The 24,737-nt window shown below is 33.3% G+C and overlaps 3 protein-coding genes across 3 annotated transcripts; 1 reads left to right on the top strand and 2 right to left on the bottom strand.

The window, feature by feature from the left end:
- Positions 1-682: 682 nt before the first annotated feature.
- Positions 683-4,293, bottom strand: LOC132803238 (probable LRR receptor-like serine/threonine-protein kinase At1g56130). Its single transcript, XM_060815781.1, has 4 exons — positions 4,147-4,293; positions 3,863-3,998; positions 1,356-1,539; positions 683-896 (listed from the first exon to the last, which is right to left on the bottom strand). The coding sequence occupies exons 2-4, from the start codon at positions 3,987-3,989 to the stop codon at positions 761-763; spliced, it is 447 nt and encodes a 148-aa protein (XP_060671764.1). The 5' UTR covers positions 3,990-3,998; positions 4,147-4,293; the 3' UTR covers positions 683-760.
- A 13,120-nt stretch (positions 4,294-17,413) lies between these two features.
- On the top strand, positions 17,414-18,971 carry LOC132803375 (cytochrome P450 716A1-like). Its single transcript, XM_060816248.1, has 2 exons — positions 17,414-18,118; positions 18,553-18,971. The coding sequence occupies exons 1-2, from the start codon at positions 17,942-17,944 to the stop codon at positions 18,763-18,765; spliced, it is 390 nt and encodes a 129-aa protein (XP_060672231.1). The 5' UTR covers positions 17,414-17,941; the 3' UTR covers positions 18,766-18,971.
- A 1,389-nt stretch (positions 18,972-20,360) lies between these two features.
- LOC132803299 (uncharacterized) lies at positions 20,361-24,500 on the bottom strand. Its single transcript, XM_060816027.1, has 2 exons — positions 23,953-24,500; positions 20,361-20,644 (listed from the first exon to the last, which is right to left on the bottom strand). Exons 1-2 carry the CDS (start codon positions 24,257-24,259, stop codon positions 20,571-20,573), a joined length of 381 nt encoding a protein of 126 aa, XP_060672010.1. The 5' UTR covers positions 24,260-24,500; the 3' UTR covers positions 20,361-20,570.
- Between the last annotated feature and the right edge of the window lie 237 nt (positions 24,501-24,737).

Here is a 24,737-nt window from a genome sequence, read left to right as displayed (position 1 = left end):
TTATGTTTCTGTTTTTGTTTCGCTAAATATATTTTTTAAGAGAGTTATAAATGCTTTTGGCTTACAAAAACATCTTTTAAAATTTATCCAAACATTTTTGGAAACAATTTTTGAACATTAGAGGCTGCTTTGGCTTTCTAAAATCTATGCCAATCAAGATCTAAGTGTAATTTGAACAATTATGATTTATACATGCTTTAAGGTTTTTATTTTTAACTGGTCTCGACAAACCTTCATTCTAAATATCAAAAAGTTCAACATTTTACCTTGAATATATTGTTTGTTGCATTTTATTCCCTAACCTACAAAATATTTACATTTACCTTCTTTTTTTTTTTCACACTTTACTTCCAAAACTAAGAAACATTTACATTAACTAAACTATTATTTTTCTGTTAGGTAAAAAAAAGCAACAGTATTATTAACCAAAGAGTTTAAAAGAATATAATAATAATTAATCTGAAAATTTTAATAAAAGCTTATCATTTATTAAGGACAATTCGGGAAAAAAATTACCCTCATTTGGAAAAAAAAAAAAAAAAAACTTTAGATAGTTTAATGCTTATGTCAGAAAAATTGTTTAATTAAATAAGAGTCAGAACTATCGATTTAAAATATATAGACCTATCTATAGGCCTAACTTGACAAAAATTTTAAATATAAGAGGGATAAATTGTAATTTCCAAGAACAAAGAAGTAGATATGCAAAAAGTGTAAAATAGGGAAACTACTTTAATTTATCTTACCATTTTACTTATATTTATATAAAGCATGCATGGCCAGGAATATTATAACTTAAAAAACAAACAAAAATAATTCCATACAGAATGTTGAGATATTTGAAAGTTGTAATCTCTTCTGGAATCTCTCCTGTTTTGCCCAAAGCTTCGATTCTTCTGCCAAAATAAATATTCCGATAGGCCACAATCAGCTTAACTACCTTTTCATGACACGCATGCTGCCAATAGGCAAAATATTGGCAATCAAAAAATATATAACTTATTGATTATTTATTCTTGTAGATTTTATAATTTTTTACCTTGAGTATAATCGATAATAGATGATTTTTCAAATATTGAGTATTAAAATGAATTTTCATGAGGTATAGATGAAATTTACAAAACTCAGAAAATAAACAAAATATGTATAGATTGTATTTATGGTGCAGATGATTTATATGTAAACGGTGAATATTAATGGTAATTTTAAAAAAATGACTGTTAATTTTCATGATTTGTACAGTAAGATATATATATATATTTTTTTTTTGGGTAAAAATTTATTCATATAGATAATGCAAAAATTCATTACATTTGTAAAAAGTGGGAGTGGGTAAGAGGGGGCATAACACATACATTTGAGTGATGTGACAAGTGTTATTTTCATAGCCACATTCACATTTAATGGAAGGGTTATTGATAGGGTCCCACAACTCTGTATCATTTATTGCAGATCCACTGCATGGCTCTCCACTTATGTTCCATAGATTTTCCACCGCTTGTGCATTCCATTTTTCGAACAATGAATTCAATGCCCTCACTGTGACGTTTGTTTGCATAACAAAACAAAACTCTTTAGAAACTATATTATAAATACACATTATTTGACCCAAAAAAAAAAAACAGAACATATGGATCTCTAATTTTTTTTTTCTTTTAAAATTTTACGTTGAATGTTTTCACTTCCCAAGTGACTTGATTTATATTGAAAAGAAAAATATAGAAGAACAAATAAATTAAATTAACTTCAGCCTTTTTTTAATATAATTATTTTAGTTGTGATAGAAGGGGAAAAAACACTGTCCTTGTAAACTCTCCACCGTCATTTAACCCCTTGTTTTTTTCTCTAATGGACGTTCACCTTTTTTTGAAAAGTAATGGCCGTTTACTTAACAGTTCCTTTTTGGCTTTATATCAAATAAATTGTCTCAAATTACTTGCAAAATTAAACAAAACTAAGAACTAATCCACATATATATATATATATATATATAAATATATATGTATGTATGTATGTATGTATGTATGCATGGGTGTTAGTGAATCTATCTATCGATTTTATTTGTTTATTTATTATATTTTTGCCATAGTGCAAATCCTTTTTGTGATTGAAAATTAATGTCAGAATGTAAAATTTTTTATAAAGAAAATATCTAATGTTAAATAAAATATTATTATTAAATAAATTTTAATTATGTAATGATGTGGCACTGTTATTGTCCATTGGATTAAAATGCTTCTATAAAAGTAAATAAACAATTAAATAAATAAAGTGTTTTTGCACTAAAGCCCTTGAACTTTGGCGTTTTTGCATTGTAGGGATCTTTATATATTAGTATCATAATTTCCTATGGTCCAAATCCTTTAACATTGTTTATTTTTTGAAATTAAATGAAATATATTTTTTTGTACATCAGAGCTTGGAGTAGGGACTTTAGGCGTAAATTAAAATATATATATATATATATATATTATTTGTATCCCTGCCTTTGAACTTTCTTCCCCTTACACTTTAGTCACTAAACAAAAATTTGGACCAAAAAAGACAAATTAAATTTATTTCTCAAATTAATTTTTTTCAAATTTTTTTAGTTAGACTCTTATTAAAAAAATTAATATTGATTATTTAAGATAAAATGATCTATTAATAAAATTTCGTACGCAAAATTTGCATATCTATTGTTGACTTACCTAAGTAAGGTTTTTATTGATTCCCATTATTCTATCACTAAAAATTATAATAGTTTTATAATATTATTTATCAAATGACATGTATTAATATATTATTATTAAAAAAATAATGTTAAAAATATAAATAAATCAATTAAGTTATTTACTAAATAATAAGTAGTGTTTATATTGTTAGCTTATTTTTAATTATACTTATCTATATTTAGAATATATTAAATTTTCAAATAATCTTACTGCATAATCTTAGTAAATATTTTGGTAGACTAATTGGTATCTCTAATATATTTAAAAAAAAAAATTAATAATTTTGACGCACCATCACCAACAAAACATACTTTTAATTCTTTCCGATTAGAGGTTGCCGTTATAATTCAGTTTAGATTCTCTTTTAGAAATATAGAAGGCAGCATAAGTTTGTTATCAGCCTTTTTTGTTAGTTCTGGCAAGTTGGTTAAGTCGGTGTAATGCTGTGTGTATAAGCTAATTCTGTAGCTTGATCATGTATTAATCCTTTTTCATTATCACAGTAATAAAATTTAGTTTATTTTCTCTCCACATATATACATATATATATATATATATTTTTTTTTTGGCTCTTCTTCTTTTTCATACCCTAGTCTTCATTCTTCTTCCCCAACTTTACCCATTTTAATTGAGTAAATATATATATATATATATATATTTTTTTTTTGAAATTTGGAAGGATGTAAACTACATATATAAACTTTTATTTGCTCACGATGTTTTTATTTTTTTATTTTTTGAAAAATGGTTTTTGAATAAATAAATTTTTTTTTCTGTTTCTTTAAAAAATAAGTATTTTTTTTTTTGGGTAAAAAAAAAAAAATCAATAGTTTGACCAAACAAAGTATAAGGTTTTCCAATTCCCATCCCAACCAAGAAACCCAGTACGTGCGTCCCCCTCACTTTCTGCTTCATTTTTTTTATTTTTATTTTTTTTATATGTATAGACCAGAAAAAAACTTCAGCTAAAATTCAAAGATAGCTTACTTGGTGAAAATCTTGTTCAATGCATTGCGCAGAATTAATTTGTAATTTTTTCTTTGAAAAAAATATTTACCAGATAAAAAAGAATTGGAAGAAACTTAACTATTATTCCCAAAAAAAAAAAAAAAAAAAAAAAAAAAGAGTGATTGAGAGGGTATACATACCTTCAGAAGGGTCTAGGGTGCCACTATTTTGAGCTATTGAATTCCAAGGTGATAAGAAGAAGCAGAGCCACCAGCACAACAAATATGAGGGCGGAGGAGATGATAGCTTCTTCCAGCTCCTGCTCATCTTCTCTGGCTTTATAGGACAAAAAAAATACATAAAACTGATACCAAGTTATAGGGCCATTATAAGAGTACCAGATAAAAAAGATTTGGAAGAAACTTAATTATTATTTTAAAAAAGAAAAGAAAAGAAAAAAGAGTGATTGAGAGGGTATACATACCTTCAGAAGGATCTAGGGTGCTATTATTTTGAGCTATTGAATTCCAAGGTGATAAGAAGAAGCAGAGCCACCAGCACAACAAATATGAGGGAGGAGGAGATGATAGCTTCTTCCAGCTCCTGCTCATCTTCTCTCTGGCTTTATAGGACCAAAATATATATATATATATATATATGTATATATAAATGATTCCAAGTTATATGGTCATTATAAGAGTGCCAGGTCTATAAATATATATAAAATATGGATTTTTTAGGATTTTTAGACTTGGTAATTGGTAAACCCTCATTTCACGTCATATATAATTAAATTATATTGTTATCATTGACAAGACCAGTTCTATGTTGTCCATTAGTAAATTTCTAATTAATTTGTCCATATATATATATATATATATGTGTGTGTGGTGAAAACTATATATTTACGTAGAGCAAAAACTAATATAGTTATTTCTATTCCATTTTTATTTATTTTTAATAACTGAATTCAATTTTTCATATACTTTTCCAATTTTCCTACCTTTTTCGCCGTATTGTGTAAATTAATTTAATTATAATAGAATTAGATTGAAAAGCACTCTCAGAGGAAACAACAAAATAATTAAAAAGCAAATACTTTATTCATTGTTATTTGAAGAGTAATTTTACAAATTGCAAATTTATCACCAATTGATGATATAACAAAGGATTATTTACCACAAACTAATATAGCAAATAATATGATCATAAATTTAAAGCCTTACTATATTATAAATCTAATTCCTATTTTATATTTAACGTTTAATAACTTAACAAATGAAAAAAAATTACTATTTATTAAAGTAATATTTTAATTTTAACTTGTTAATTGAAGTAATATATTCAACAATTAACAAGCTATAATATATCTATTTTATATTGAAAATATACTCCAACAAAATAACTCTTTATAAATTCAGTGAAAAACATCAAAATAAAATAAAGTTGAATGACCCATATACCAATTTATTTGAAAAACCAACCGTGATATATAACCCTTAATTCAAATTAAAAAAAAAATTTATCTAATAGTTACTCGTTTTAAAAAATTTATGAATATTTAATTAGAATTTTATAAAATTTCATAAAAATCTAGTAGCATTCAAATAGTTATTAATTTTAAAAAATTTATAAATTTTATGAAATATAAAAAAAAATATAAAATAGAGTCTTTTAAATTTATTGTCCGTACTACAGATTTTATTATATTTGTTTAGAATTTCAATAGAGTCCATAAAATTCAGTAAATCCTTTTAAAATCTACTATTCCAAATAGATCAATAGTATATATCATCCATGGTTATATTTATGGGTTTAATAATAATTCACTTGTTTTTGTTTTTTCAAAGTAGGGTCACCGGCCTATTTTTTTAAACGGCCCGTGCGGCAGTCAGCACCACACTTTCTAGGTCAATCTTGCCCATAAGCTTTCTGAAATTCTCATGAAACTCATCTGAAATACTCATGAAGTTTCATGAAGAATATAAAATTTTCTTACTAAGCCTTAAGAAGAGTCACTTTTAATTAAAGCAGTGTTTAGGTGTACACGCACAAACCCACTTGTACGAGAAAATTCACGTGGCTGTGGGACCACTTAGCTCTTTAAAAAACATTTTATTAAAATTTCGTCTTGATACGAGTTTAATATTGTCAAAGCATCTTAAAAGAAATTTCCAGTAATGCTTTGAATCCATTTTTGCTATACAAAAATTTATTTTCTTAAATTTTTTTTTTCAAACTTAATCTTTTAATATTTTCTATTTATGCCATGTAAAAATAAATTTTTTCCCCAGTTCAGTATTTCAATTTTTCAATTTTTTTTTTTGACAATAACTCTTAATTATCTTTTATAAAAAAAGGGGGGGAAAAAACTCATAGTTACTATGTTAGAAAGAATTTGAAAATCTTATTAATCACTTATCAAGATTTTAATAGAGATCTTTGCTGAGTCATCCCAGGACCACAAGATTTTTCTCTTTTGCAAACCAACGAGGGACTTTGAGGGAATTGAATTCATTGTTCAAAAAGAGGAATGCACAATGAGCGCTGCTATCCAAGTCAGGACGTGCTGGGTGGCTCGAGTCATGGAGTGGGGTGAACATAGGGGACAGCAAAAAATTTAAAAAAAAAAAAAAAAAAAAGGCTGTGGAAAATCTGTGGAACATAAGTGGAGAGTGGATCCGCAATAATTGATGCAGGGTTGGAGGACCAATCAATAACCCTTCCATCAAATGTGAACGTGGTTATGATATAACACTTGTTACATCACTCAAATGTATGTATGGTTCCCTCTTACCCCACTCCCACTTTTTACAATTTTTTTAAATTTTACCATTCATTTATATGAATAAATTTTTACAAAGAAAAAAAAAATTATATGACGATTTTTGTTTTGTTTGCTGAGTTTTATATGAAGAAAATAACAATAACTCTGTTATTGAACTTTTATATTTTTTATTCTTTTTTTTTTTTCCAAATGAGGGTAATTTCTTTTTTTTTTTTTTCCAAATTATCATTAATTTTGATAAGCTTTTATTAAAATTTCAGATTAATGATAATTATAACAAAAAATAAATAATTATTTTTTTGAAAACAAAAATAAATAATTATATCAATAAGAATAATGCTAATGATAAAACAAGATAATAAAGCTAGAAGTATTAATTAGTTTACTATAATGTAAATGTTATTATACTACTGATTTATATTTAAATTTAATGTATATTTAAAAAAGTTCAGATACCTGAGATTATATTTAATTTTCAACCTATAAAGTTAAAACACATCAGCTTGTCATAATATCTCAATAAAATTTGTTTTTTTAGTTCACTTTAAAAAAAAAATTACTTATCAATATTTGGCTTATACTAAACCAATAATGTATCTTTTTTCTTTTTTTGAAACAAACAAAAGAGTCATTGTTATGGAATTATGAAGTAGTGGTACACATATCTGCCCGAATCAAACTAGAAATCCAATGTGGACCAACTTCGAGCCATGTCTCAAAATCCAACAAAGTAGTAGCATAAGAAGCAAGGCAATGGGCCACATGATTTATTTCTCTGAACTCAAATTTACATAAGAGGCCTGGAAAAGTGGATAACATATCTTTTACGCATTCCACCAGGAAACAATTCAAGTCCAAGCGGGTGGTTGTTTGATCTAAGTTTACTGTGTGCACAGCCCCGAGCAGTCACTCACAATTTCTCCTTCATTAAAACCTACTTCCATGCAGAAAGTAACAGCTTCACAAATGGCTAAGAGTTCTACATATAGCACAGAACATTGGGCTTCAACCGGCTTTGCCAATGCCCCCATAAGTTCACTAGAGGCATTTCGAACAACAACACCAATGCCAATCATGGGGTTGTCAACCTTTATGGAAGCATTTACATTTATTTTAAAACTGTTACCTTGCGGAGGAAGACAACGAGAAGGTCGATGTGCGGCTTGTTGGAGATGAGTTTTCCTCACAGCATCCATATACTTTACATGCAAGCGTACAATGGAATCCAGCAATTGACCATCTATCTTAACAAAGTTTCCATGAATAGAAGCATTCCTGTTATTCCAAAAACACCAACAAGTCCATGCAAAACATCTAGCTGAAACGTTGTCAGGTGAGTGAAAACAAAAGAGCATAAATGAGAGAATGAATCGAAAAACCCACGCTTAAAACTTCGATAAAAATCAAATTGCTTCCATATGCGCTTCATAGCCACATACCTCCAGAAAACATGCAGCACATTTTCATCCTCATTCGAACACAAAGGACACAGCTTGAGTACCGTGATATGTCGTGATGCTAACGAAGCAAAATTAGGGATTGCATTGTGACAAGCTCGCCACAGCAGAAGCTTCACTTTATTTGGAATGGATAATTTCCAAAGATTTCTCCACCATGACATAGTATTAGGGTCACTTGGACCACAAATTTGACCTCCTATGCCAGTTTACAAGCTTCCCAATAACCAGACTTAATAGAATAAACACCCTTTAAATTATACCTCCAAGCAAAATGGTCTTGTTTGCCAAACCTATCAACAGGTATAGTCTCAATGATAGCCGCTTCATCAACAGAGAATACCGTCCGAACAATATCCATATTCCATGCACTAGACTGTGTTAGAAGACAATTAACTGTAGCATTGTCATCAAGAATTCGAGGAGATAATATCCTAGAAGAGCCTAGAGTTGGCAACCACAGATCTTTATATATTTGGATTGAATGTCCATCTCCCACACGCCAAATGCCACCACTCTCCAGCACACTTCGACCCCAAACAAGACTTCTCCAAGAGTGAGAAGGGTGACAACCAAGCCTGGCATCCCAAAAAGAACAAGTTGGAAAATATTTGGCTTTCAACACCTTTGCTAGTAATAAATCCAGGAATCGAATAACCCTCCATCATTGTTTGGCCAATAGAGCACGATTAAATTCTTCTAGGATCGAAAACCCAAACTGCCCATAGCTTTAGGTTGCATGAGTCTCAACCAACTAATCCAGGGAATGCCTCTTTTACCATCATAAGAACCCCACCAAAATCAAGTGATTAAGCTTGTTAAATCCTAAACCAACCTTCTTGGTAGCTTAAAACAACTCATGGTGTAACACGGAATAGCTTGGGTAATAGCTTTAATAAGGACTTCCTTTCCCCCATGAGATGATAACTTACCATTCCAACCTTCTACTTTCCTCCAAACACGTGCTTTAATAGACTGGAAGAGTTTTAGTTTTTTCCTGCCAATAAATGATGGTAAGCCCAAATATTTGTCCTGGCTAGTAACATCTTGGATGCAGAAAGACTGATACACAAAACTTCGTAACTCTTGGGATGTAATAGGACTAAAAGTGACAACTGTTTTCTGTATGTTAACCTTCTGGCTTGATGCTCGTTGATACCGGTGTAGAATATCTAAACTTTGTTCACAATTTGCCTTAGAAACTTGGGTAAACAGGATGGTATCATTCCAATTTGGTTAAACTATTTAAAATACATTCCAATTTTAATCAAGGTGAAATTGCTCCCTCTTCGCTACTAATGAGAACTTTATTGACACTGCTATACTCTAGCATTACTTTTGTAGATAAGTAAAAGTTCAGAGTCAACGTAACTATTTCCTTAATTTAGAGCCCAAAGTGCAATTTAAAAAAAAAAAAAAAAAGTCAATGTAAATATCTTGTACTTTTGTTGAACTTTTTGATCTTTGGAATGGAGGATTTCAACTAGAAACCATTTGAAAATAAAAGTGTGATCTATAATTTATTCAAAATTTTTAAAAAAGAAAATGTCTTTACCGCCCATTTTGGCCATGACGACAAAATTGAAAAATCCTTGCAAAATGGAAGACGAGTCCAATGTCGTCGCCGAGAAGTTCCAAGGCGTTGGCAATCGCCGATTGCCGAGCGCATGCATGGCTTCGTAGCTTGTTGAAGGGGCCGCTGGCAGAACAGGAGAGAAGACCGTCCGTGTCTTGTGGACCGAACGACATGTGGCAGGCTGAGAGTAGAATTTTTTTATTTTTTTTTTTATTTTCAAGGTTTCAACAGGAATTGAAGACTTATGCGAGAAATCTCCTAAGGGCAATGAGGATCGGTACGATCCTGATGGCCGTGATGATCGATGGGTTTGGTTCTATTTGCTTTTTTTTTTTTTTTTTTTTTGTGAGAAAAAATTATTGGAATTTGATTTTTGTGAGAAAAAATTATTGGAATTTGATTTTTGTGAGAAAAAATTATTGGAATTTGTTCTTCATCATCATCATTATTATTATTGTTGTTGTTATTATTTTTTAATTGTTTTTTAGAAGGTTGAACGTAATTTATTAGACTGATCTATAGATGAACATAAAAAGAAAAAAAGAAAAAAATTAAAGTGTGAAAATGTGAGAGATTTTGTGGTTGGAGAGCATAGGGTAATTAATCTATTATTGAGAATTATTTGACAAATTCTGAATCATAGATGCTTTTGCCATTAATTTTTTTGTTTAAATATTTTGTAAGAGATAAATTGATGATTGAATTTCAAATATTGTGCAAATGTTTCTTGCAGGAAGTTCAATCAAAATTTCTTCACCGGTCCCTTGGCTGCATTTTTTGGAAATTTGTCTCGGCTGACGCTACTGTAAGTTATGGAAATTAAAAAACCAAAAATAGTTAGCTTCAGTTTAAAATTATTTTTGTCAAATTTTCAAAATGTTTAAGATCGTGCTCTGCTTCGGCACAAATGATTGTTGGATTTTGTGTAAATCATATTTTTATTTCACTTTTTTTTCTCTCGTGCAAGTCGTAACTGTGAGGAAATGTTTTATTTACCATTTGAATTTATTTATTTGTTTTTCATAATTCTATACACTTTTGGAAAAAAAATGGTTGTCTTTTTTCATGCAATAGTAATATATATTTGCTAGTACACCTTGAAGATGTGATGCAATTTATATATTTACTATGTTAAGATCCATTGCCCACTATGCATTCTTTGGGCCAATTCCCATGGAGCTTGGAAACCTTAAGCAACTAACTATGCTGTAAGACATGGAACCTCTGTACATTTTCATGAATTCTTTTTTTTTTTTTTTTTTGTTTTTTTGGATGAATATATGCATTCATATGGTCATGGCATGTCTCGAAACATTCTTAGTTATTGCATTTTAATCAATTTTATGAAAGCATGAAAGCTGTAAGAATGTTTATTGATAATAAGTCCAATTCGTTTACAATAGTTTCCTTCTGATCTTTATCTAATCCACAGTACCTTTTAACATATCTTGTAATTCCTTTGGAGAAAATAATTTCTCTGGAACACTCCCTCCCGCACTTGGTAATTTGTTCTACTTGAGCGACTGTAAGTTATTTTAGTTTAGCTTTAACATGTATTGAATGTGATCACCATTATATGAAGAATATGTCTTTTAGAGAGCTGATAGAATACTTCTTTGTGTGTTTATAGTTACATAAACAGTGCTGGAGTTAATGGTGAAATTCCATCTACATTTTCTAACCTTCTAAGCATGCAAATTATGTAAGAAAGATGCTGCTAAAAAATTAAAAATAATAATAATACAAAAATTTCTGTTGGTTTCTATCTCCTGTCTTCAACTTAATTTGAGTCAGCTTGTTGTAATATTAGGCGGTCATCAGACTGTCTATTCTCAGGCAAGATCCCTGACTTCATCGGGAACTGGATAAACCTAACTTCTTTGTAAGTATTGTTTTTCTTTTGTTTATCCAAGCAGAAAAACAAGGCTGCAATGGTTATTTTGGTTTATCAAAATTTCAAATGATTTTGTAGGAGATTCCAAGGGAACTCTTTTGAAAGTCCAATACCATCCAGTTTTTCTCAATTGATCTCACTTTTAAATTATTGGAGCAAGAGCAGTTTTAGTTATGTTTCTGAATTACATGTAGGCGAATCAGTGGTATATACAATGTGAGCTCTTCTCTTAATTTAATAAAAAATTTGAAAAACTTGACTGATTTGTAAGTCGACATACACCTAACAAACATATATAATTTGTGTTTTCTTTTTCGTCTTATTCTTATTTACGTTCAATCCCATTTACTGCGGCACTACTTACTTTGTTTTTGGTTTTTTTCCTCTTTTTGATCCAACAGAGTTCTAAGAAATGGTAGCATTCCATCTAATATTGGAGAATACCCACGTTTACAAATACTGTATTTTCCAAGACTGGAAAATCTTATATGCCCTATAACAAGGATACGTGACTGTTGAGGTCTCTTTTGTATTTATCAGATGTTATAACTGTAATGTAATTATCATTATCACTTGTATATAGGCAGGTAGCTTTTATAGCTTATCTGGTTTATCTCTTGTATATTCTGGTGTAAATACTGTTCACGTAGTCAATGAACAAATAACTTTTCTTCTCATTTGTCATTGTCTCATATGGTATCAGAGCCTCTCCTACTCAAACGAGCTTTTTTCTCCCTTATCACATTCTCATCATGTCAACTGACTCCACATCCATCTCAAAACACAATTCTGCCAATCCTCTCACGGTTAGTACTAAACCACTCTTTACTAACCGCAATCTTGTGGTAATTAATGTTGCCACGCAAGCTCCATTAAAATTGACAGAAACTACTTATTTTCCATGGAAAAAGCAGTTTGATGCCTTATTGATCGGATACGATCTTTATGGGTTTATTGATGGCTCCTTACCCTGTCCATCACCGGTCTTATCTGATCCACTAGTTCTCCCAATCCTGACTATACCTTCTGGGTTCGTCAAGATTGTCTCCTTCTTAGTGCCATTTTAGCATCACTTTCTCCAGATGTTCATCGATTTGTCTCAGCTGCTGAAACATCTAAGGAAGCATGGCAGAAACTTGCACTCACCTTTGCCAAACCATCCCGACCACGGTTAATGAGACTATGAGAACGTCTTATTCGTTCACAAGGCACACATCCAATCATGGAATGCTTACCAGATGTCAAAGCTGCTGCTGATGAGCTTTCTCTAATTGATAATCCCGTTAGCAATGATGATCTCACTCTTTATATCATCAACGGGCTATCTACTGATTTCGAAAACATCTCTACTACCTTTCAAACTTGAGATACTCCTATTTCCTTTGAAGAACTCTATGAAAAACTAGTGGAGCATGACAACTACAGGAAATAGCTTGCACCGAAATCGGATGATTTTTCCATGACTGTCAACATTGCCAGTCGAGCTTCTGCTACCAAAAATCATACTTTTAGAAGTTTTCGTTCTTGATCCAGTACTGCTCCATCATTTTCTCGGAAACCTGGCTTCAACCCAGTGGCTGTTACTCATCCACCCCACTCTTCGGCACGTTTTTGTTCCTTGCTGCATAACAGTGGACGTACACTCCCCAGCAACAATCTTCTTTTCCTTGCTCACCACCACCGCCTCAAGCTTATGCCACTGGTTCTATCCTTGGACCGCCTCCCTCAACTACACCCTGGCTACTAGATTCCGGAGCTTCTCACCACATTTCAACCGATCTTCAGAATTTATCACTACACTCTGAGTATGATGGAACTGATGAGATTGCTGTAAGTAATGGCCATAAACTACCTATTACTCACATCGGTACCACTACTCTCTCTTTTTCCACTAATTTTTTTTTTATTGCACAATGTTCTTTGTGTTCCATGAAAAGGAATCTATTATCTGTCTCCAAATTTTGTAAATCTAGTAATGTTTCCATAGAATTTTTCTCACATGGTTTTCTTGTAAAGGATCTACGGACGGGCAAGGTGCTCCTCACAGGACCTCTTAATGGTGACATCTACGAGTGGCTGACCCATGTATCCTAGCCTTTTCCTCCTTTTGTTACTTTTTCTGCTGCCAGATGACTTTTCAAGACTGGCATCAACGCCTTGGATATTCGTCTCACAATATTCTTCGTCAACTTGTCTCCAAATATTCTCTACCTGTCTCTTCCACAAATAAATTTATCTGTGATTCCTGTAGGTGTAATAAGTCTCACTAACTACCATTTGGTCACTCTTCCTTGTCAAGTTCTCAACCTCTTCAACTTATTTATTCCGATGTATGGGGACCTATGTCCATAACTTTTGCTGATGGGTTTAACTATTATATTATTTTTGTGGATCATTATTCAAAGTATGTGTGGTTATTTCCTCTCAAATCAAAATCTGATGTTGAACATACTTTCATTACCTTTAAACGTATGGTTGAAAAATATTTTCAATTACCCATTATATCGTTTTATTCCGATAATGGAGGAGAATTCCTCAAATTAAAATCTTTCTTTCATGAACATGGCATAAATCACCTTCTTTCAACTCCTTACACACCTCAACAGAATGGATATGCTGAACGATGGCATCGCATATTCGTGACATTGGTTTGACACTCTTGTATCAAGCTGGACTACCTAAAAAAATTTTGGTCTTATGCATTCAATATTGCCTCCTATCTAATCAATCAGTTAATTACTCCAACCTGAGGCAACAAGTCTCCTTTTGAAATTCTTTTTCAAAAACCTCCTAATTATCTACATTTAAAAATTTTTGGGTGCCTCTGTTACCCATGGCTACGACCCTACACCACCAATAAAATGGACCTTCGTTCAAAACCGTGTATATACTTAGGTCCCCTAAGATCCCAAAGTGGCCATGTGTGCTTTGATCCCATTACTACAAAAAATTTTCATTCCCGGCACGTGATCTTTGAGGAACACATCTTTCCATTTAAGACTTCCTTCTTTATACAAAATCCTTCTTCCAATAAACCTACTACCTCATCCGAAATTCTAGCTAGCTCACCTCATCAGTATTTGTCTCCTATGCCACTTTCAACTCAACCCGTGACTTCTACATCCCAACCCGTGACTTCCACTTTCTCTCCTTCTCTCTCATCTTTATCTCCACGACTACTTCCTATTTCCTCACATTCATCTCATTCACTTTCTCCTTCGTCCCCACCTACCCATGTCCCTCTCTCACATCTCTCTCAAAACACTCTCTCTCTAGCTTCTACTTCATCTACACATGGGTCTTAGCCATCATGTGAATGTCACCATAGAACCTGCAGCACCATGCCTCCACCTTCCACCTCTTCACATCACTCTCTTCCTGCTCCCATTCCTTTGTCCTTCCGTCAGAACCAAATAAACGCACCCACGCCATGCGTACTCGCTCCCTTAACCAAATTTTCAAACCAAAAATCCTGTCTGACTTCTTTTCTGCTTCGAAGCTTTACCCTGCTTCAGACATGGAACCAAGAACCGCAACTCAAGCTCTCAAAACTCCTCACTGGCGTGAGGCCTTGGAATTTGAATGTCAAGCTCTTATGCGTAATTAAACCTCGGAGCTAGTGCCTCCTTGATCACAAAATGTGGTTGCCTGCAAATGGATTTTTCGAATTAAAAGAAACTTAGATGGGCCGGTGCAATGCTACAAGGCACGTTTGGTTGCCAAGGGCTTCCAATAGCCATCAGGAGTTGATTATGTAACAGCTCAGTCCACCCGCATGAGATATTGTCCGCTTTGGCTCCAGTCCGCACAGTTTTCAAAGGCCTCTCAGTGGTTAGGGGTCCCACCCCTTCACCTGCTAGTCCTACTAGCCCGACCCTCCCAGGCCCAACTAAGATATTGTCCGCTTTGGAAGCTAGGTGGTGAGTTCAATCCTATCCTTCAAGGTTTTAAAAGACCTCTCATGGGTTAGAGGTTCCATCCCTTCACCTCCCAGTCCCATTGGCCCGGGTAACCAGCTCTGATACCAACTGTAACAGTCCAGTCCACCCACATGAGATATTATCTGCTTTGGGTCCAGCCCACGAGGTTTTAAAAGGCCTCTCAAGGGAAAGGTATCCACACTCTCTCATAAGGCATGCTTTGTTCTCCTTTCCAACCAATGTGGGATCTCATATATTGCTGTCCACAACTTATGAGCAATATCAGCACCAAGAAAATGCCTAATTACAATCATATCAATGGTGTTTTTGAGGCAACCAATAAGAAACTGATCTTGAATTTCCCAATCTTCTTGTTCTTGAGTAGATAAGCTTATTGTTGAGCCACAAGAGAGGGAATCATATGGTGAAGAAGCAAGACTTTAATTCTGACCTTTGATGTACTCGTCATATGTATAATACTGCAAGAATTTGGTGAATCTATGGCCCTTAATGACTAGCAGGATCTGTGATTTCCAAGTAAAGAAATTGGAATCATCTAGCTTGATGATGTTATTAGCAAAGGGAGAGACGATTAAGACCGTGCTTTGAGTTTCTGGCATGGAAAGTGGTTATGATAACAAGAGAAGAAATAGCAAACTAGGTTTATAGAGGTTAAAGAAGATAAAGAGAAAGAGAGAGAGAGAGAGAGAGAAAAGAAGCTTCGTGTATTATTATTTTGTGATAAAAACAAGAGCAATCCCAATAGATATAGTAATTAGACTTATATAAAAAGAGGCTTAACTAACTAACCAAACCAGTAGCTGAACAACATGTGGTAAGTATGCTAAAAAACCTCCTCTAATAGAAAACTAAATAAATTAGAATGGCCAATTACTCCAGAAACAGAAAATGAGGGATCGGAATGACCTTTAGATTTAGTGACCAAATGAGCTGCTTTATGATTCAACCCAAAATTAACCATGGAATCAGCCTCTTCAAGCTTAGATTCATAAGACAACAGGTAGTGTTGAACTTCATCAAAAGTATATTGGTTAGGCCGTACCTCAAGAATGATAGAAATGGGCTAGTAATTGGAGCCTAATCCTCCAAAAATATATAAAACCAGATCAAGCTTTGTGACTTCATCGCCGGTGGCAACCAAATTTCTAGCCAAATCTTTCATCTGGAGAATGTAGCTGTTAACCGAGAGATCATTCTTTTTGGTGTTTTAAAGCAATTTCTGATTGTACAGAACTCGACTAGGAGACTTGGCTACTTAACAACTAGCTATTGCTGTCCACAACTTGTGAGTAGTATCAGCACCAAGAAAATGCCTAATTATCGTCCTATCAATGGTGCTTGTGAATCAACCAACAAGAAACTGATCTTGAATTTCCCAATCTTCTTGTTCTTGAGTGGAGAAGCTGATTGTTGAGCCACAAGAGAGGCAATCAGATGGTGAAGAAGCAAGACTTTACTTCTGACCTTTGATGTACTCATTATATGTAGAATACTGCAAGAATTTTGTGAATCTATGGTCCTTGATGACTGGCAGGATCTGTGATTTCCAAGCAAAGAAATTGGAATCATCTAGCTTGATGATGTTATTTGCAAAGGGAGAGACGATTAAGACCGTGCTTTGAGTTTCTGCCATGGAAAGTGGCTCTGATAACAAGAGAAGAAATAGCTAACTAGGGTTTACATAGGCTAAAGAAGATAGAAGAGAAAGAGAGAGAGAAAAGAAGCTTCGTGTATTATTATTTTGTGATTAAAAAAAAAGAGCAATCCCAGTACATATATTAATTAGACTTATAGAAAAAGAGGTTTAACTAACTAACTAAACCAGTAGCTGAACAACATGTGGTAAGTATGTTAAACAACCTTCTCTAACAAAAAACTAAATAGCCTCTTACGTGGACCACCAGTAGGCACATATCGACACAGCTCAATAGAACATAAGCTCCAACTCCAACTAAACCAAAACCATTGACCAGCGCTTTCGGTTTTCTTAGGCCAGAAGCAAGGTACATTGGGAAGTTTGATACATTCACTAAGAACTATTTGAGAAGCTATTTGGATGGAAAAAAAGAGGCTGAGTTTGACTTGTTGCCAAAAAGTTCATAGTGACTTTGGCCTGCAATTACTTCATTGGTCTGGAGGACCCTGAGCGTGCAGACAAGCTGGTGGCAAAGTTGGACGACTTGGCTATGGGTATTCATTCCATGGATTTGAACTTTTCGGGGACTATATTCTGCCGAGCAAGCAAAGCAGCAGCTAAACTGCGGAAGGCACTCGAAATGATAATCGAGGAGAAGAGGGTGAAAATGTCTATGGGGTTATGATGGAAGACTTTCTTTCACAGTTGTTGATTGCCAGTGGAAACCAGAGTGGCCCAAAATATAGGCCGCCGGAGAAGATTGTGGACACGATGATGGGCTTGCTGACTACTAGTTATTGTGCTGCTGCCAGTGTTATCACTTTCATGGTTAAATATATTGGTGGAAGACCGGACATCTACCAAAAGATACTTTCTGGTTAATTAGAATTTAGAATATTATTCCTTTTTGTGCTATCTAACTTTTCAAAATATTATTATTACCCATTTTGTATATGTTTTAATTTTGATGCAGAACAATATGAGATCATGTCAACAAGGGAAGATGGTGATTCTTCACTTGGTTGGGAGCATATATATAAAATGAAGTATACGTGGGCTGTCACATGTGAAACTATGAGACATGTAGCACCTTTACAGGGTACTTTTAGGGAGGCCATCGCAGATTTCTCCTTCGCTGGTTTCACAATTCCCAAGGGTTGCAAGGTACACTCACATTATTTCAAGGATTTTGATGGTAACAAATTTTAAATATATTGTTGAGTACTATATATTCTATATATGTAATAGAACTAGGAATAATATTTTACTTGCTAATTTCGGACATTTTATGTTATCTGACAAATGCTTCATTACATGCATGTAATCCATGGAATATTTCATCTCATGAATTATATGGAATCAAGTGGGAGTAAAACTAGTATATTTTTATACCAATAACATGTCATGAGGCAAAATAATGCGCAATTTTTTTTTATTGGTTTTAATCGAGTTTTACTCCTCCTATAATCACTTATCCATTTTTGTTCAATATATATTTTTTTCAACAATGACCCCGCCTTTGTTGTTTATATTTTTCTAAATAACTTGTTGCCTGTAGCACTATTGTTTTCATATTAGGCGTACTGATGGTGGTGCAGATTTATTGGGCATTTAATATGACAAACAAGAATCCAGACTATTTTCCTGATCCAGAAAGATTTGATCCTTCAAGGTTTGAAGGAGAAAATGGGGGATCACATCCACCCTACTCTTTCATTCCCTTCGGTGGAGGACCAAGAATGTGCACTGGTAGAGACTACGCTCGCCTTGTAATCCTCGCTTTCATTCACAACTTCGTCAACAAGTGGTAAGTTCTAGTCCCCACTGAGAAAACTTCAGGTAGCGTGATGACGCCATCCCCAGCACAAGGTCTTCCAGTTCGACTCCACCCACTTTAATAATTAAATAACAATTAATAATATGGAAATTATTGGGATGTTAATCTGTTTATGTTTTAAAGTTTAAAACCAATTTGTGTGCGTTTTGTGTGTGTGTGTTTTGTTATTTTTCTTATACATACTCTTTTGGTTAAGATCAACTTTAAGTGTAAAAAGCTTTGGTTGATTTTATCGTTTTTTCCTTTGGACTTCTGTCTCTGTTATTTGTTCAATGGATCATGTTTCAATCGCATATAACTAGCTCTACATTATTACTTGGTTCATATGTATTAAATTAATTAAGAATAACGTCACACTAAGCATGCATATCATGTATAAAACTTTTTTATATTTGTTTATTTGTTTTTTAGTTATGAATATGTTTTTCCAAGTGTTTATGTTTCAATCAATGACATGCACATAACCATGTCCTGTTTTAATGTCTTTGTAAAAGTACGCTAGATAATTTATAGGAGTATTTAAAAAAAAAAAAAATTCCCTTCGATTTAGATGGGACGTTATTACTAAAATTCAATTAGATTTTGCTCTCCAACAGATTTTTGTATTTATTATCATCTTCAGAACTTTTTGTACTCAATGATAATATAAGATTCTACATGGGATGTTAGACTGAGAAATTGGTGAACTAGGCACATCATATGTTGTTATTTTAAGAAATTGAATTGACAAATATTTGTTTCTTTAAATTACAAGATGAATTGCACTTTGTTTCAGAATCTACAGCAATCATCACATTATCCCTTTTATATATTAATTTTTTTGCAACATTATCTCTTGTATTCAAAAAGTAAACACCAAACGACCTTGTAAGCTTCTACAAAAGGGTAATTTTGGGGCAGCTGAGATTAACGCATGGTATCTCTAATCTTGGACAATCTACAAGATGCGATCTATACATGAGTTGTTTATTTACAGCAAAGCGTGGAAAAAGTAGAAGTGTATTACTATGCTAGAACCATAATCCATTAAAACTTGAAAATTCCTCACCTTGAAACACCATAAGCCTACTGTACTGGTAATACAGCCGCCTATACATGCAACATAAGAGCTCCTGAAGTGTAATATCATACTTTGTCCATCCCCATAAAAAGCTCATTCAGTAGTTCAAATCATACCTTGTTTAAAGGTCAATACCCAACTGCCAATCTATGATGGATTTCCTGTTCCAAGAACTTACCTGCTAGAGCTTAATCATCATTCTTCTAATGATGATAATTTATGCATTCTTCACCCAATGAAATCATCTAATGAGCGGCACCAACAGTAAATTCTCTCCTTATAGATCATCTAATGGCTCATATAATGGAAATATATGTTGTGCATACTCGTCTGTGTTTGTGTTCGCGAGTGTGTGTGTGTGTGTGCAGTGCATATCTAAAAAAGTTATACAAAATAATAACACTTCAAATAATAAGAACACATATAAAGCATACTAGACCAGGCTTGAATTCAGGGAGGGTGTAAAAATTTTCACAGGCAGAGTATTCTAGTTGATACTTTCAATCACGTCGTTCTAATATAACTCAAATGTAATTTTATATAAGATAAAGACTGAGTCGCATATAAATACCGGGCAACTTGCACTAATTGAAGATCTAATCATCGGGTTGTACTAACATATAGGTCATACTGTGCTAAATCATAACAATATCTTGTAGCATAACATCAACAATATCCCAAGTACAAGAAGAGAAAATGATTCGCACTGGTCCAAACCACTAAAAATGGTGATTGAGTCTGAGGCAGCAAATGACAGCAGACAGTGAAAACATGCAGAACACTTTTAACATACCTGCCACATAAGATTAGACTAACATCAATTTCAGAGCAAGAAAAGAATGAACAATCATTATAAAAAGGGACAAATAATATTTTGACATGTGCATGTAACAACTACGAAATTCCCAACTCGAAATGAGTTCTATAATGTTAGTATCACTGCAGAAATAAAGGTAAAACAAAGATATGCATAATCACTCAACCCTATAAGAGTAAATTAACATAATGCTTTGGACAATTATTGGTGAAGAAAATGGTAAAACGGAAAAAAAAGTGTCTCCCAACTCTAAAATCCTATATAGACAAAGCTTTACAAGCATTGTACAAATATCCATCAGAAAACAGAGCTAACAGAGTAATTGTAACTCAAGAATTGTCTACAAATGATACACTACACTTTCTTTATTTTTTTTTCGGTCTTTGATGTACATATAGGTAAAACAGAGACTATATCCCTAGAAAAAGGAACAAAGTAGATATTCTTAATACCCCACATTCAGCAACTAAATTGTTTTCCCACAACATATTTTTTTGCTCAGAATAGACCAAGGACCTGTGATACCAGAAAAAAGTGAAAATCACCCAGCTACCAATCATATGACTCTTCCAATATATTTGAATGTTAATTACACGACATAAATGTCAAAGACATGTTTATCGTTTGTGTTCTCGGTGCAGTTCTCCTCTACTTTGAAATTTTTGTAAAAGATTCAAAATCTAATTACTAATTATTAATAGGTAATAGCTCCAACAAGGAAACAAATTTTCATCTGAAAAATCTAAATTACCCCAAGTGTCCAAACAACATAGAGAAATCACGAGTGAAATTGATTTTTCAAAACTGGAATATCAGTTGCATGTATTAAATAACATCACTCAGTGCAGAGAGAAATAGAGAGATCACAAGTGAATTTGATTTTTCAAAATTGGTGTCTTTCGGAGGTACCAGAAAACATCACTACATCACCAGTGCAATATAAATATACCTCTAAAACAGGTTTTGGGAAGGCTGTAGATGTCCAACCTCATTTATTTCAATTAAATGATAGGCACAATTTTATAATTATAATATTTTTTTCAGGACAAAACATTGATGTATAATAATATGCCAAAATTTTTTTGATAATTACCATAGACAGGACAAAGATAGTGCTCAAATTCTATCAATTTGACACATATTATCCTGAGCATAGAATCCAATAGCAATATGCAAGGTTATACTCTTGTATTTTTAACAGATCAGCAACCTAGGTTATCAAAAGAAATGGAATGCCATTTCCATCTCATAGCTCCCAAATCTAAACTTATGTTGGAAATACAATATTGTACCGAGAAGGGGAAAAACAAGTTCACACTTTCGAAAGAATATCTCAAATTACTGCTAATATGGAAGAAATAAAGCTAGAAAAGCAGAAATAAGAAAATGAAGAACTGAAGACCAAGGGGTCAAGGTGAAAGATAATTAGTTAATTGTTTTTATCCGAGATATTTTGATTTTTCAAGCTATGCAATGAGATGTGCATTTACAGTTGGCACTTTGGCCAGCATCCTTCTTTTCATTTCCTGACAGAGACATTTATTTGCAATGGAGATTTCATTGAGTTTCCATGAAATATAAGATCGATGGTGAAAATGTGCACCAACACTCTAGAATGGACATCTTCATCAATCCTGGTCTATATGGATTTTTTTCATGTTAAATTGAACCAAAAGATAATTTCATCAAATAGCATAAGTTTTTAAGGTTGTAATCTATTAAGAATAAAGGCTATAAGCATGTAATAAAATATGAAAAGCTGATGACAATTCTTGGGTAAAGAATTTTCTCTGCATACTTTCTGAAAGTTTATATTTGGTCAAAAGTTTAATGCTTCAAAGCTTCCCCCAAAACCAGAGACTCAGAGTTAAGTTCGGCATAATAATACTAATTATAAATGCATTCATGTACTTATGTTCCTTGCTTCTATAATATACAGAATAAAGTTCAAGTTTGAGCCCCCATAACTTTTCCATAATTAGTGCTACAAATTTATATAACCATGCATTTTGCAAGTATCTTTGCCATAAGGCACATTTTAAGGATGTTTAGAGAAAACTTTGCTTAACTTTCAGCAATGCTGCAGCACAAAATACCTAAGCGCAATGGAACTTCCAGATTACAGGAAAGAAAAGAGTATTATTATAGCATCATAAACACCACGCAAAATTCTTAATCAAAACTCGGGGGAAGTTACAAAAATGATCAACGCTATACCCACAGGTGAAGGAATGCATGGGATTGTCACTGCATCATAATCTGAACTCTCCAAAACCACCATCCCCATTCAAATTAAAGTTCTAATCATCCTTGTATACTATTGTAACAAATTGATTTTGATAACCTTACCTTCTCTCTCTCTCTCTCTCTCTCTCTCTCTCCCCCTCTCTCTCTCTATCTTTTTTGTTTCCTCTAATTTTCCAACATGTATTTGATTCGGCAAACCAAATATGGAAATGGATTCAATCAATCATTCAACATTCTCTTGTTTCAACCAACCAAAAAATTGATTTCATACCTTACTTGATTCTATTTCATCACTGATTTCATGCCAACTAGAAAATTTAAAAACAAAAACAAAAAATTGATATCAGCATACATCCAAATGCTTTTTAAGGTTTATTTATGGGAAATGATCATCATGAAGAGACGCCTATTCATCCAGTAATCTCTACTCTATCAAGTAACACCATCCGCCCTGTCAATTGCTCCCATTCTATCTTCTTCTTTTTTTAACTGAGAAAGTATGACAAACTTCAAATTATTTATTGCATCTCACAAAACAAAAAGATCTACATTAACCAAAACTTGGAGTAACAAAATAAAAATAGATTAACAGTAAGGGCGGAGCAAGAAGGGCAATTTGAAACATTGAACCAGTACTAAACATCTAAAATTTAACCCATTACAAAGAATAATCTCCCTTCTACATATTTCTATTTTCTAGTACATTCCAGGGTTTGAATAGCTTGCAGTTAAACTTGGCATTCCTTTTCAACACAAGACTACGTCATATTGAAAGAAAAGAACCTAACCAAGAAATGGGTTTTCATAATTTTAGCCACAGAAGCGCTTCTTCTTCCTTTTCAGTTTCTTCCGAAAAGAGCAAATGATAAATAAAAATATAGTGTTTTCTTCTGAATATTCTAAGCATCTCACTACCTATTTCCAACTCTTACGAACAAATTGAGCACAAACACAGTCTATACTAGCATATTATGGAAACACATAAAAAAAAAATGTAAAAACAAAACAAAAAGAGATTAAATACAAAGCAATCTCACCGTTGCTGATTTTTCTGTTGGTTTTGAGGATTTGGCGGAGGAGGCATTCCAGGGCGTGGTGGTCCAAACATAGGAACGGCACCACCAGGTGGAGATGGCATTCCAGGACGAGGCGGATGTGGTACGGGCATTCCAGGGCGAATTGCGGCGGAACCGGAAATTGCGGCTGCGCACCACCGGGCCGAGCAGCGAATTGCGGTGGCTGAACCTGCGGCGGAGGTCCCCAAACCAGAGGAGGCGGAGCCTGAACTGGAAACCCCGGCATCTTAGCAGGTGGCCGGATCACCGGAGCCGCGGGATACGTCATGGGCGGAGCCTAAAGCCGAGGCACCGGCGGACGGGAGATCTGCGGCTGCATCATGCCCGGTGCAGGCCCACCAACGCTGCGGACTGGGCCGGAGAGACCGGGCTGGGCCTGAGTGAGTGAGCGGTGGGGATTCCTCTGCCAGCGGCGAGGCCAATACCCGGACCTGCCATGGCGGCGGCGCTCACGGCCTTGGCACGCAATAGGTGACAATGAAAAATCATTATTAAAATTGTATCTTTATTCGTCCATATTATAATTTATATCTACTTTTGCCACATTTATATATCTACTTTACCATATTTATAAAAAAATTAAATTTATTATTATAAAAAAAAATAATAAATAGATAAACAGTTAAATATTAATGATATTTATTAATTGTTAATAATAAATTTAAATTTACTAAATATTTTCACTCAAATTGGAATTTCTAAATTTTTTATAGAAATTATAAATTTTTAATAAAATTATAAAAGAA

Source organism: Ziziphus jujuba, chromosome 1 (genome assembly GCF_031755915.1).
Source record: "Ziziphus jujuba cultivar Dongzao chromosome 1, ASM3175591v1".
NCBI lineage: Eukaryota > Viridiplantae > Streptophyta > Magnoliopsida > Rosales > Rhamnaceae > Ziziphus > Ziziphus jujuba.
This window is presented reverse-complemented; position numbering and strand designations above follow the sequence as displayed.